The sequence below is a fragment of the Ovis canadensis genome, chromosome 13 (assembly GCF_042477335.2).
Source record: "Ovis canadensis isolate MfBH-ARS-UI-01 breed Bighorn chromosome 13, ARS-UI_OviCan_v2, whole genome shotgun sequence".
Classification (NCBI taxonomy): Eukaryota; Metazoa; Chordata; class Mammalia; order Artiodactyla; family Bovidae; genus Ovis; species Ovis canadensis.
The window spans coordinates 43890374-43905470 of record NC_091257.1 but is presented as its reverse complement, the minus strand read 5'-3'; the positions used below and the strand labels follow the sequence as shown (position 1 = coordinate 43905470).

The 15097-nt window shown below is 43.4% G+C and overlaps 1 protein-coding gene across 9 annotated transcripts in view; it reads left to right on the top strand.

Annotated features, from left to right (window-relative positions):
- The window catches only part of FAM107B (family with sequence similarity 107 member B), an 83303-nt gene extending 68896 nt beyond the window's left edge, over positions 1-14407 (top strand). For 8 of the 9 annotated variants that reach the window (XM_069547519.1, XM_069547520.1, XM_069547523.1 and 5 more), the window contains one exon: positions 1443-4198. In XM_069547519.1, coding sequence (XP_069403620.1) covers positions 1443-1559 — 117 coding nt within the window. In that variant the 3' untranslated portion in view covers positions 1560-4198. Of the gene's footprint in view, positions 1-1442; positions 4199-13685 lie in introns of those variants that run through there. The other variant, XR_011248121.1, reaches the window with a different exon arrangement.
- Positions 14408-15097: the final 690 nt, after the last annotated feature.

The following is a 15097-nucleotide window of genomic DNA, read 5'->3' as shown; positions in this document are numbered from 1 at the left end:
CACTTTGCTCCCTGTAATCCCTGGACTATGTGTTAGGTCTCCAGGACTTATCTTCTACTTGCGAGTTCAGTTCAATTCAGTCGCTCGCTCAGTCATGTCTGACTCTTTGCGACCCCATGAATCACAGCACGCCAGGCCTCCCTGTCCATCACCAACTCCCAGAGTCCACCCAAACCCATGTCCATTGTGTCGGTGATGCCATCCAACCATCTCATTCTCTGTCGTCCCCTTCTCTTTCCTCCTGCCCTCAATCTTTCCCAGCATCAGGATCTTTTCCAATGAGTCAGCTCTCCACATGAGGTGGCCAAAGTATTGGAGTTTCAGCTTCAACATCAGTCCCTCCAATGAACACCCAGGACTGATCTCCTTTAGGATGGACTGGTTGGATCTCCTTACAGTCCAAGGGACTCTCAAGAGTCTTCTCCAACACCATTCTCCAACACCACAGTTCAAAAGCATCAATTCTTTGGCACTCAGCTTTCTTCACAGTCCAACTCTCACATCCATACACAACCACTAGAAAAACCATAGCCTTGACTAGATGGACCTTTGTTGGCAAAGTAGTGTCTCTGCTTTTTAATATGCTGTCTAGGTTGGTCATAACTTTCCTTCCAAAGAGCAAGTGTCTTTTAATTTCATGGCTGCAATCACCATCCGCAGTGATTTTGGAGCCCCCCAAAATAAAGTCTGTCACTGTTTCCATTGTTTCCCCATCTATTTCCCACGAAGTGATGGAACCAGATGCCATGATCTTAGTTTTCTGAAAGTTGCAAGTGTGTACCCTTAAATGCAGCTTTCCTATTCCTCTAGCCTAAGTCCCTGCTAGTCCCCATTTTACCCTCTGTTTTTCGATTCCACATATAAGAGAGATCATACAGTACTTGTCTTTCCCTGACTTCCCTTGTCCAGAATTTCCCAGACACATCGGATGTAAGTGTTTATGTACAGTGAAAGGAAAAGCTGAGACAGATGTCTGCAGGTGGACTAAAAGACATTCAAGATCAAGAGAAGGATTCTGTTGAGGGTCTAGAAGAGATCAGGGAGGCACAGCCAAAGCCAGGGGCTACCGCTGAATTCACAGCCCCGTGCTGGAGCTCAAGCACATGAGTGAAGTTCAGCTTCACTCACAGCTGGAGAGCATGTGTGTGTTTCCCTCAGCTCTTGTTTTCATCCTTAGCCTTGATCTTCATGTTCTCGTCACCCCCCAGGGTTTCAGCAACAACCAGTGGGCTGCTGCTTCTGTACAGAGTTCTTACTCCAGGACCTAGATCCTACCGCATATCTGAAAATATAAATATATTCAAAGTGGAGACAGGAGAAACTTTTCTTCTGTTGGGAATCGAAGTCATTAGGGCCTTTGCGAAGAGAAAACAGTGTTTTGGAAAGCCTCTCCCTTTGTGAATACTTTGTAAATAATTCTCCTATTTCTGAATTCTGTTTAGCTTGAACTTGAGAAACAGAAATTGCAAGAAGAGCAAGAAAATGCCCCAGAGTTTGTGAAGGTTAAAGGCAATCTCAGAAGAACAGGCCAGGAAGTGGCGCAAGCCCAGGAGTCGTAGGTCCAGGCTGCAGAGACCACGCACCCAGCCCAGCACACAGAAGGCCTGTGCCGGGGCCTCCCCAGCGCTTAAGCTCAGGGCCAAAGCCCCTGGAGCGAATCCCAGCCAGCAGGGATCTGTTACTTTCAAAAGGGTTTGATTTTGGTTTTTCTCTCATCCGGGTGGGTGAGTCACCTGTGACTGTTGCAGTTCCTATTCGCCAAACAAAGGATGTTGACCAGCACTTAAGGTGGGATAGTGGACCTGTGTTCAAAGACTTAAAAGACAACAACAAGAAACGAAGAGGACACTGGAATAAATTCTTGAGAGTTGCACTTCTTGGTTTTTCTTCCAGGCCAAGTTTAGTGGGGCACAGAGCCTTTTCTCTTTTAAAACCTAAAGAAAACACCTTTCATTCTTCCTTTCTTATCTATCCAGTAATTTAGACTGCACAGAAACTCGTTGAATCTGTTACATCCACCGTTTGTAAATTCCGTTTTCTTGTCTCATTTACCCTTTCACCCACTTTAGGCTTCACACTGGAGAATGTTAATATTCATATTGAGCACAGCTCTTACCTTTGTTGACATTTAGATTCAGAAATAGGATGAGGAGGTGTAAAAATACAGAAACAAAAATTTAGAAACAAAACTCTGTAAATGTCCATCTTGATCTTATTTTCATTCCTGCTGGTTTTCTGAGGCGTCACAGTGACCTTCTATTTCAGGGAAGGTATGTCCTACAAATCTGTGTATTGCTTTGATAACTGTTAGGGCTTTTGTTTCATTTTTGTTTTTAATTTCTTACTCATTTAGTCCTTTTATGTGAAATAATCTCCCAGCCCTTTGAGGAATAAAAACTAGTCCAAATCACCCAACTTCAGTGTCGAAGGAGTGGGTTCAAGCCTTTTGCTTTCTTCTGAGAACAGCATGGGGAAAGCTCCCACCGGAAGCTTGGGAAGGAAGAGTTCTTTGGGCTTTTTGATGTGAAACGAATATGAACTGGTCTCTGGAAGAATTATAGCATTTATGCATTTTGAATATTATTTGAATGCAAGCTTTGAAATTCTCTAATGATCACCAGCTCTTTGCCCTTTTCCCTTGTGAAGGAAGACTGTCTCATCCCTACCTTTGTGATGGTGGTACTCTTGGTAAGGATGATGTTGTGACCACTGTTGATCTCTCCGGAACAGCTGAGGGAATGGGGCACACTCAGTCTGTGCTCTCCAACTGGCATACTATCCTCCACATGAACCCCGAGTTACCAACTTTACAGCAGATTCTTAATGCAGAATGCATTCTCTGTCACCAGCATGGGCAGGGGAAACATTTCTATCTGGGGTGGTTTAGAAGAATCTGTGTGGATCCAGTATGTTCTCTGTAGAAACGATTCATCCAGTAATTTCGGCGTTGAAGGCTCTTCTTATAATTCAAGAATCAAAGAAAGCTGGATCCTAAGCTTTTGAATCCTTAATCAGCCTAGTAGAAATTAGCTTTCTCTGGGAATTCTGCAGTTTTCATGGTGGGCCATGAGGCTTCTATTCGTCCCTAATGTGAGCAAGACAAAAGTAAATGCATAGATAATATACTGCTAGTCAGAGAACACGTGGACTACACCTGAAACAGATTATTTCTTTCATCAGCAAGTATTATATGAATAAAATACGAGGAGCTTAGGATAAAATGTTGCTGTATAGTAATTTGCTTTGGAAGGATGGAAGGATAACTATTTTTTCCCATCCTTCTTCTTTTTGCGAGAAGAAAGTGTGTTAACTAAGCATCTTGAAAGTACATTTCTGATTGCACATTGACTAGAGTTCTTTCTCTGTGTATGCGAAATAGTGATGCGATTTATAAAATGAAGATTCAAGACTAGCTCATAGCCTTTAATCCAGCTGGATATGCAAGATCTTTAGATCCTGTATCCTTGAAGCAAAATTCTGCCACTTGATAAAATTTTCAAGGGCCCAGACAGGCTTCTTTAGAAGGACCAATTCTGTTCCTAGAACTTACCTAGAATTCATGCTTCACTGGGAAAAGCTAAATTCCCCAAAAGCATTTCCCTCTCAATCTCACTCACAAATCTGCACAATTAGTAGTGGTTGGTAGTCCGAGGTCTGGCTGAAAGAAGACTTGTAAATAGTGTCAAGTGATGTTTCCTCGCTAAACAGTGGAATGTACAGATAGAAAAGCTCTTTGAAGTTGCCAGGTCAGTTCTGCTCATAAGCTTGAGTTTAAAAAGGCATCATTCTCTCCCTCCCTGCTGCCCCACACTTCAATACTCTAGAGTCCAAACCTCTAGGACTCACGGACATCTGAGCAGTTTTGGGCTTTGAGCCACTTTTTGACAAAAATGGCTCCATTTTTCCACTCTAAGGTTTTCTTAAAATAGCTCATTGTTTTCTAATCTCCAAGTAGGAAGGTAGTGTTGCTTTCTAAGCTACCACAGTTGACTTTATTCTTCTACTCTGAAAAATGTTCACTTGTCTGAGTGTATATAATATATATAAAGGGAGCCTTAATGGATTTGTTTTCATAATTTAATATTTTTTGTATTTGCTCTTGTATAATTGTTTTTAATGGAAAGTATTACAGAATTGAGGGTGGAATTCTTAGAACCAAAGTTATTCTTAATAAAAATCACCACATGCTTGGACCATACAGCTGTGTTTGTCTGATCTGTTTAAGGTGGATATCTGGAACTGATGTGAGGGGGTTGCTGTGTTCAATTCAAGGATTAGAAGGTGGTTCTGGGGTTTCCCTCTGATGGTCTTCCCCCTCCAAATCAGTTATGTCCTCTTGCCTTATGTCATTTAAGGCTGGCAGTTTATTCTGTCAAGCAAATTCATGCTAAGATATTATGTTACACTTAGAATATGTGGTATTTTAGCAGCAGCTGTTAGTTCTTCAGATCAGAGTATTCTGCATTTTAAGTAGCTTGGTAGAACAGTGGGATATATATTTTTGGAAGGGCCACGTTTTAGTGCTTGTGAGCACGTATGGCATAAGTATGACCATGGAATTATTTTGCTTTTTCAGCTAAATTAATTTCATCCTCAAGTCACTTTGGGAAGCTGTACACATGATTACATTATACTATTGGTTGTAATAGCCTTGGAAAGTCAAATTTCTTTATAATTATGCCCTTATTTTTCATTACTACCAAGTTACTACTCAGCTCATTCACCCAACTCCAATATCTTTGGACTGTTTTAAAAAATTATATCTACTCTGGGCAGTGAAGATTTTCTGTGTCTAGTAATATACCATGAGCTCCAAAGGCCAATGCAGAAGGGCTACAAAAATAATTTGAGGAATAACCACATCCTTGGAATAACTAGGCAGTTTTCCAAGGTGACAGTTTTGAGGCCGTTGGTCCATTTCATTAGACCATTGTGTGGTTCTTACAGTATAGTCATAGATTTGAAAGAAGACAGAGGTCAGTTAACACAGTATTGACTGGAGACATATTAACACCTCAGGCTTTAGCTTCTGTAAAACTCCCCTGGTCGATAATGTGTGAATATGTTTGATAAGATTTAAAATGTTATAGTACAGCTAAAAAAAAAAAAGGATTAGAATACTACTACCAGGCTTACATTTACTGATACAATGAAAAATGAAGTGTTTTATTCCAAGGTCTTAGGGTAAATAAAATCTTTATAGCTTCACAGTCTCACAATTATAATTTCTCCTTTTTTTTCTTCTCATGAAAAAATGCAGTCTGATTATTAATTGGAGGTGTTTTGGAACATCTTGCCACTCTCCCAGAAAGATGGTAATGCCAGAGTCTGGTATGCCTTACCAATATCTTGTATAATTAGTAGAATCATATTGAGATTTTTGTCTACCTAAAGTCATCAAGTGGTGCTTCCTCTGAGAAATTTGCCTAGGTATTGTCTTGGATGTACTACTGGGTCCTTCTAAATTTGTTGTTTCTATGCTTATGGCTGCTTTTCTGCTTGGTTATTGTGTGTGACCACTGCTGAGGATCACTCTTCTTGTGCTATGATTTCCAGGGTGGACCAGCAAATCCAGGTGTCTATCAGCTGGTGAATGGATAAGCAAAGGTAGTATATCTATGTGATGAAATATTATTCAGCCACGAAAAGGAACAAAGTACTTATACCTGCTTCAACATGCTGCTGCTAAGTCGCTTCAGTCGTGTCCTACTCTGTGCGACCCCATAGACGGCAGCCCACCAGGCTCCCCCGTCCCCTGGATTCTCCAGGCAAGAGCACTGGAGTGGGTTGCCATTTCCTTCTCCAGTGCATGAAAGTGAAAAGTGAAAGTGAATTCGCTCAGTTGTGTCTGACTCTCAGCAACCCCATGGACTGCAGCCTACCAGGCTCCTCCATCCATGGGATTTTCCAGGCAAGAGTACTGGAGTGGGTTACCATTGCCTTCTCTGCTTCAACATGAACAAACCTCAGAAACATTCTGCTAAGTGAAAGGTGGCTGACAGAAAAGATGACATAGTGTACACTTACATCTGTATGCAATGTTCAGAGTATATAAAACTATAGGGGCAGAAAGCAAAATAGTGGTTCCAGTGGTAGGAATGGGAAATGATTGCAAATGGACATGAGATTTTGGGGATGGGGTGATAGAAATTATTTAACATTGTGACAGTCATACAACTCTTCACCTATACTAGTAACTATAAATATAAATATACTAATACTCTCTTAAAATGGGTAACTTTTATGGTGTGTGAGTTATACCTCAGTCAAGCTTTTTAAAATGCACATATCCTTTGAACGCACAGTTAGATTTCTAGGAGTTCTTCGGAAGTATTTATCTGCACAAAGATTGTTGTTCAAAGATAATGGAGCATTTCTCATAACTTCTCTAGGAAACAACCCAACTGTATTGCAGTAGTTTGCTAGATTAAGTATAATACATCCCTACTCCCTATTATGTACCATAATGCATGTCTTTTAAAATAATGTGTGTGTGCTTAGTCACTCAGTTGTGTCCGACTGTTAGTGACGCCATGGACTATAACCCACCAGGTTCCTCTGTCCATGGGGATTCTCCAGGCAAGCATACTGGAGTGGCTTGCCATGCCTTCCTCCAGGGGATCTTCTCAACCCAGGGACCGAACCCGGGTATCCCACATTGCCGGCAGATTCTTCACCATCTGAGCCACCAGGAAAGCTATTAATATTTTATTTACTTATACAGAAATAAGACTTTGAAGCTATACTGTTACATAAAAAAGTAAATTACAGAACAATACGTGTCATATAATCCCATTTACATGAAAAAAGTCTATTATCCATGCTGCTGCTGCTAAGTTGCTTCAGTCGTGTCCGACCCTATGCGACCCCATAGACGGCAGCCCACCAGGCTCCCCCATCCCTGGGATTCTCTAGGTAAGAATACTGGAGTAGGTTGCCATTTCCTTCTCCAATGCATGAAAGTGAAAAGTGAAAGGGAAGTCGCTCAGTCATGTCTGACTCTTAGGGACCCCATGGACTGCAGCCTACCAGGCTCCTCTGTCCATGGGATTTTCCAGGCAACAGTACACATCTATATAAATGCTTACAAATAAGACAGGACATTTATTTACCATCTCAGTGGTGGTTACTACTGAGGGAGGGAAAGGAATTTGGGTTAGAAATAAAGGGGGGGCTTCCTAGTTTAATTTGTGTAGATTTTTACTAATTTTTCACAGTTAATAGGTGTTCTTGAGTCACCAGTATTTAAAAGGTCATAGGAAGCAAAGAAAAATCTTGAAAAAGTGTTTCACACAAAATTATCTTCAGAACTATATAATACTCATTTCATAATTATTTGCACATAGAGTATGTGGTAAAAAATTACAATGGAATGATTTCAGTGTTTTCACCAGCAAGGTAAAAGTGACTTTTAAGAAACTCAAGAATCCAATTATTTTAAGCACACAGACCTGTAATTGAAGTAGAGTCACAGGAAAAGAGGGTCCAGGGAAGGAATAAAGGGAAGCATTGACTCCAGAATGGCAGTGAGGAATGTTTCAATTCTTTGTTGACCCCCAGGGTTCTTGGCCTCCTTAATCAATAGAAATTGATCAGAGGCCAGACAAGAAACTCAGGAAGGCTTTATTTGGGCCGCTGCTGCAGCAGGGGGCAGCAAGAATCAGAACAGTTAGTTGCCCTTGGTCGCTTCCTGAATTGAGGTGGTGAGCTGGTTCGTCATATGGGGTTAGTGCAGAGGCAGGCCCGGGAGCCAGCCAGAGGGGTGGCTTGGGTGGCTTGCCCACTGCATTGTTGTTGTTGAGTGCAGGGGGCATGTGCAGTCCTCTGCTTTTGTTCCCAGTACCCTGTTTTTGCAGGCATGAAATTAAAAGACGCTTACTCCTTGGAAAAAAAGTTATGACCAACCTAGATAGCATGTTGAAAAGCAAAGACATTACTTTGCCGGCTAAGGTCCGTCTAGTCAAGGCTATGGTTTTTCCTGTGGTCATATATGGATGTAAGTTGGACTGTGAAGAAGGCTGAGCGCCGAAGAATCGATGCTTTTGAACTGTGGTGTTGGAGAAGACTCTTGAGAGTCCCTTGGACTGCAAGGAGATCCAACCAGTCCGTTCTGAAGGAGATCCGCCCTGGGATTTCTTTGGAAGGAATGATGCTGAAGCTGCAACTCCAGTACTTTGGCCACCTCATGCGAAGAGTTGACTCACTGGAAAAGACTTTGATGCTTGGAGGGATTGAGGGCAGGAGGAGAAGGGGATGACAGAGGATGAGATGGCTGGCTGGCATCACTGACTCGATGGACGTGAATCTGAGTGAACTCCGGGAGTCAGTGATGGACAGGGAGGCCTGGCATGCTGTGATTCATGAGGTCGCAAAGAGTCGGACACGACTGAGCGACTGAACTGAACTGAACTGAACCCTGTTTTTGCTCCCGGCTCTTCAGAAGTGCTAATCGGGCTTTTTTGTCTTTTTATATCTTATTCTTCATAACTTGCCCCAACTGTGCATGCAGTTATTTTTAGTCCTCGATAGTTTGTATTTTGTTGAGATGTTTTTCCAGGTATAGGCATTGTAGCAAAGGGTCCTAGGTGCCAGGTCCCAGCCTGTCTCACAATGATGAACCAGAAACCTAAGCTGGGGCTCCTTGTAAGCGGTCCAGTTGCGGGCTTCAGCCTAAAAACAACTCTGCTCTTTACATGTTTCCTCTGCTGTTGGAATTTAAGGTAGTGCGGCTATAGTATTGGTTTTTCCCATGTTTGTTTTTGTTGGCTGAGATCAAGGAGACTGGGAACTTGGGGACATGTAGCTTGGTAATGAATTACTGGTACCCTCTGCACGCAGGGCCTTGGGAGCTTTAGGTTGACCAGTCGCAGTCTTCTTGGCACATCTTCTCTTTTGGATGATGGTGAAAGTTCTGTTCACCTTCTCCCTTGCTTCCAGGTGGAGATTTCATTCTATTACTAATCCTTTTATTTTTTTTTTTTTCTGCTTCTTCTGGATGAAGGCTTAAAATTTAAACTCAGATTCAGCCATAAAAAAGAATGAAATCCTACCATTTGCAGCAACATGGATGGACCTAGAGATTGTCATCCTAAGTGAAGTTAGAGAAGAACAAATATTAGGGGATATCACTGCCATATGGAATCTAAAGCTTAGCACAGATGAACAGCCATGGAAAACATATCTGGTTACCAAAGGGGAATGGGGGGAGGGATGAATTGTGATATTGGATTACCGGATGCATACTACTATATATAAAACAGAGAAACGACAAAGATTTACTGTAGTACACAGGGAGGTATATTAAATAAGTTGTAGTAAACTATAATGGAAAAGTATAGGAAAAAAAGACTATTAATATATAAATGTATACATGTAACTGAATCACTTTGCTGTATACCTGAAATTAACACATTTTTTCACAACAACTATACTTCAATAAAAAAGTAAATAAATTTTTTAACAAAAGATTTCAGCTTAGAAGAGGAGTTAGCCAAGAAATGGAGAAATGCTGGCCCTTTCCAAAGGGCTAATAGGCCTTGGAATGGACGCTGGCTTAGAAGAGAATTCATGCTGGAGAAAATAGACACCAGTGCCAATTGTCCTGACTTCACTGTTGAAGTGGGAGATGTGATCACATGCATACCATCTTGGTCATTTCTCCATGGTCATTTACGTGTTCAAAAGAGTTCAGAAAACCATCACATCTATGTCAGTCAGGTACCAACAAAGAGGGGTCACCATGATCAAAACATCTACTGAACCACTGGGCAAAAATCTTACACAGTGAACTGTGAACCAGAATCGGGTTCATATGTAGCCTCTTTAGAGCTGGAATTCAACCTAGGACTTTCACAAGGAGAAAATTCACGGTGTAAACTCAAATAAGCAAAGGCAATTTTCTGGCTAAAACTCATAAATTGGCTTTAATTTGATGAGCTGGTTATCCCCATTTCTCTCTCCTTCCACAGTGATTTCAGTGTTTCTCAAAGATAAGCCCCTAGATCGATCAACTAAAAGTACTTACTGAAGACATTTACAAGATATTTTGCAACAAGCCAGTTCCAGCCCTAGGGTATTTATAATCTTGTTCAGCCATAAGACATTGCATGGGATGAAACAAATAATAACAAGCATTAAATTAAATAAAAGACCACATGAATACCGAGAAGATAAGGCCTATAGGAGCAAATTAAGAAAAGAAATACACTAAATTAAGTGGTTTTATTGCTACACAGATGCTCTCATAAATGTTCTCGGAGAGAAAGCAGTGGAAAGGAACCGTTCAAGTAAAGTTTTAAATGAAATGCGCATCTTATTTATCCTTGATCTTCCTCTTTGCTTCACTGTCTCTTGAAAAAAATAAAAAGACTGGACAGTTTGAAAACCCAGGTTCTTCTGAATATCAGCGATAAGAGAGTGGAGTGTGGCAAAGAGGGCATAGCAAGTAAACCCTCAGCCCCACCATGCACAACAGTTTGTAGCATTGCCAGGTGATGAATGACATTGTTTATTTCCAAAGAACTTCCTGAGATACTGAAGGTTAGGCTGTGGGTGAGTTTAGATTTGCTTCCTAGCATGAACCCTGAAGAGCTGTGCAGTTTGCGGTGGCATGATTAATATCAAGTAAACAGCAAGCTTTCTCCATGTGCCTGGAGTGGGTACTTAGGAACGAACAGGGTTCCAAGGAAGCATGCATTTCACGTCCAGGTTCTTTGTTTTTAACCACAATGCTCAGCGACGGGCTACAAAATCGTGTTCAGTCTCTGTTGTTTGGGAGCTTAAAATCTAACAAGGAGCCAAATGTTATCCAAAGAATCAGACAATGTGACAGCTGGGGTGTGTGCTGTGATCACTGCCCCCCCGCGCCCCCACCCAGCCCCAAACAATCAGGAGACTAGGCAGTAACAGTGAATCCACAGGGCAAGACACATCAGCGAATCTAGCCAATTAGGAGCTACTGTTGTTGTTGTTCAGCTGCTAAGTCGTATTCAATTCTTTGTGACCCCATGGACTGTAGCACACCAGGCTCCTTTGTCCTCCACTATCTCCTGGAATTTGCTCAAACTCATGTCCATTGAGTCGGTATTGCTATCCAACCATCTCATCCTCAGTCACCCCCTTCTTCTCCTGCCTTCAATCTTTCCCAGCATCAGGGTCTTTTCCAATGAGCTAGCCCTTCACATCAGGTGGCCAAGGTCAGAAAGATCAAAGGCAAGGATGAGGAGAACAAGATTGAATGCATGTAATTACCCTTTCTTTTCCACATTTTATTCTTTAGCCAAGGACATTAACCTATAATCTGAGACTTGGATGATTCCGAATGTAGGCTGTTTACTCATACTGATAAACTGTTCATAAAAATAAGTCCCCTCCTCCCTCATCCTCAGTACAACTCGTTAACTACACCCCCTCCTCCTTCTCACACAGTGAAACAGAAAAGGTATTTATATTGGTTTTTCTTTCTTTCTTTTGGCTGTGCTGCACAGCATGTGGGATCTTAGTTCTCCAACCAGGGATAAAACCCGTGCCCCCTGCACTGGATAAGTGTAGAGTCTTAACCACTGGACTGCCAGGGAAGTCCCTAGGATATTTTAAAGGTTGATCAAACCTTATCCAGTCAGGTGAGTTTTTCTTCACAAACCTGCAACCGTGAGGCTCTCATCAACTTGCTGTGTTGGAGAGGATGACTTTACTGTATTTCCGCGAATGGCCTGCATCTTACTCAAGATCTCGGGGAAGCTGACCATCCAAGCTGCGCTGGCCTTTTCTGTAGTTGCCGCATTGTCTTCCTCCCGTGTTACTGGACCTGTCGTGGCTTTTGGCTCTGGCTCTGCAGTGTCACACCTGTCCTTGTTCTTTGATGGAAGACAGGCATCCAGGGAAGCCCAGCGAGGGAGCCTTCAGGTAGAGGGGTGGCCAGTCCAGAAATTCAGAAGAGACCCCTTCTTTCCTGAGTCCACCCTCTCCTCTCTCAAGGATTCATTTATTGAGTGCCTCCTGTATGCTAGCCAGCATGAAGATTGAATCTGAGTATGATAGAGGTCCCCATTCTGGAGCTTATGCTCCTTGGAGGCCCTTCAAGTAAACAAGTGTCCTCAGCATGCAAGGAACCTTCCGGGTGTTGACCTTAACAGATGTGGATATATATAGTAAGTATTGTAGGAACCACAAAAAAATCAATGTGTTTTTCTAAGAGAGTATGAGGGAAAGTCAAATCCAGGCGTCACAAGAAAATCCCATGGTCTTGTCTGCATCACTATAGGAACACACCTATAGGCTCACACACGAGTCAAACGCAGTGATCCAAAGCCATGGTCAACTCCTGAGCCTCCTTTCCCCAGCTTGAAACTAACTTCGATTCATTCTCTCCAGCTGACAGCATGAACCAGGAGGTATTTGGGGATGTCTACCTTCAGTAGAAGGGCTATGTGTGTGTGAGAGAGAGAGAAAGAGAGAGAAAGAGAGATGGGATTCACATTGGATGTTGGATTGGTGTTTGAGGGAAACATGAGTGAGCAAGAGTAAGGTTAGGAGCCCAGGCTCTTGTTTGAATCTCAGCCCCTCCATTTTCTAGCTTCTCGATCCTGAGTAAATAAAATACCTGGTCTCAGTTTTCTCATCTGAACAGTGGGGATAATGAGCAGATCTGTCACTGAGTCATGTGAGTTTCACAGGAGTCAGCACATGTGAAGCACATAATAAACATTGGTGGCTGTGATGTTCTTTGTGTCTGTGGTCTCTAGCTTGTGTTTATGAACAAGTGCAGGCTTGGTCAGCAGAGACTCCTGTGCCAGATGGCTTCAGGACTGTGTTGCTTACAGAATCAACGCCCAGGGCCAAGGCGATCCCGGTACAAGACTCTGCCTTATGGTGTGATTTAAAGCCATAACATCCACCTGCTCCCGGAGTTACTCTTCTAAAAGCCTATAGTATTCTTTATTATTGTTTTTTATTGGAGTATAATTGCTTTACAATGTTGTGTTAGTTTCTGCTCTACGATGAAGTGAATCAGCTATATGTATACATATATCCCCTCCCTCTTGGACCTCCCTCCCACCCCTCCCTCTTCCCACCCGTCTAGGTCATCACAGAGCACCGAGCTGAGCTCCCTGTGCTGTACGGCAGCTTCCCACTAGCTATCTGTTTTACACATGGTCATGTATATATGTCAGTCCTATTCTCTTAGTCCATCCTGCCCTCCCTTCCCTGTCCTCTGTGTCCACCTGTCTATTCTGTACATCTGCATCTCTATTCCTGCCCTGCAAATAGATTTAATTCCTACCACGGTCTAAATCTGTGAAAATTCCAATGTGCTGTCACCCGGGGAGAGAGAATAGTTACCCTCTCGTGTGTGGCACAGACACCCTGATATACCCTCAAGTCCTAGGAACAGGACAGTTCCTTTTGGGCTGGGGAAGAGAGGAGACAGACTAGGCCATGAGCCGAGGGCTTGTGGAAGCTAAGCAGAAACCCCGAGGAGTCAGGAGCAGGAGGGTGGCTGGTATGGATGGTGCAGAGGCAAAGGCATGTGGGGCTTGGGGACTGGTATTTGGAGCATGTTGCTGGTGCACAATAAAGGAAAGTGAAGTGAAGTTGCTCAGTCGTGTCCGACTCTTTGCGACCCCATGAACTGTAGCCTATCAGGCTCCTCCATCCATGGGATTTTCCAGGCAAGAGTGCTGGAGTGGATTGCCATTTCCTTCTCCAGGGGATCTTCCCGACTCAGGAATCGACCCCGGGTCTCCTGCATTGCAGGCACAATAGGTGCTCAATAAATACTTGCCATTGAAAGACGGGGCCTAGAAAGAGGCACCTTGGGCACTGGCAGGTGTGGGCTGTCGTTAGTGTGCCCTCCGCTGGCCTGGCTCAGCAGAAGTCAGGGAGCCAGTAAGGGAGGTCCCTGGAGGTGCTGCCGGCTCATTCTTAAGGCCCAGGGATGCCTCTGTCCCTACTGCCCCTTCTCACCATGGCAGGACCCTAATTCAGATGCTTCTAGAAATCAAGGCTTCCCTGGGGGTCATCTTCAGTGACAAGGCAAGGCAGTCACATGGAACCTCTGTGCACGTCCACTCTGGCGAGAGGAAGGCTGGCGGCCTCAGGCTTCTAAATTTGATCCTTTCTGCTAGGCTGTTTTAATCTGCAGAACTGAGTGGTCATGAGGCGTAAATGAAATAATAAAAATCAAGCCCTGGCTTAGGGCGCAGTCTCTATAGACCCACCAAGGAGGGGACTGACTGCTGCTATTACTGCCCTCAAAAGTGATGCAACGGACTACCCTGGTGGTCCAGTGGCTGCGACTCTGCGCTTCCAGTGCAGGGGGCATGGGTTCCATCCCTGGTTGGGGAACTAGGGTTCCCACAGGCTCTGTGGCACAGCTTAGAAAGAAAGAAAAAAACAACAAAAAAAAATTTTTAAAGATGCAAGATGCTGCCCTCTACTGTGCATCAGTAGAACTTTAAGTTTTTAGTTAGAATTGAAATTAATTAATGAATTTAGTATTATTTCCCCTGTTGGCCCTAAGATTTTTTTTTCAGGATATCTGTTTTCTGTTCTTGATCTGAGGTGTCTAATGGAAGTCAAGCACGTCCAGCTGACGCGCTAGCCTCCGGCACAGAGAGCAGAGCCTCTCTCTCCTGGTCCCATAGCCCCTTTTCCTGTGGGGCGGTAGGTGAGTCCCTGGGCCTCCGGATGCGCAGTGTTTCTCATCTGTAAACTGATGAGAAGGGCTACCCAACCCTTTTCAGTCTACAGCGAGTCCGAGGAGCACAGTTTCACCCTTTCATTCATTAGTCCGACCAATCCGTGGTGGAGCCTGCTGAGTACCAGCCCTGGATCCCTCGTGAGGAAGGAGGTTGGGGGTGGGGGACTGCCATCCGAGAACCAGGGACCCAGGAGGAAATAGACCGACACGCAAAATGAACAAGCCATAGAACCATTTTTCAAGGGACTCCTTCCTCCATTCTTGGCTTCCAACCTTTTTCCTTTCCTAATACTAAAATTCTTTTCTGAAACACAAATCTGGACATCACTGCCTTGCTCAGAAACCGGCTCCTTGTTCAATATAATAAAGTCCAGTTTCTCTGTTCCGGACGTTTCT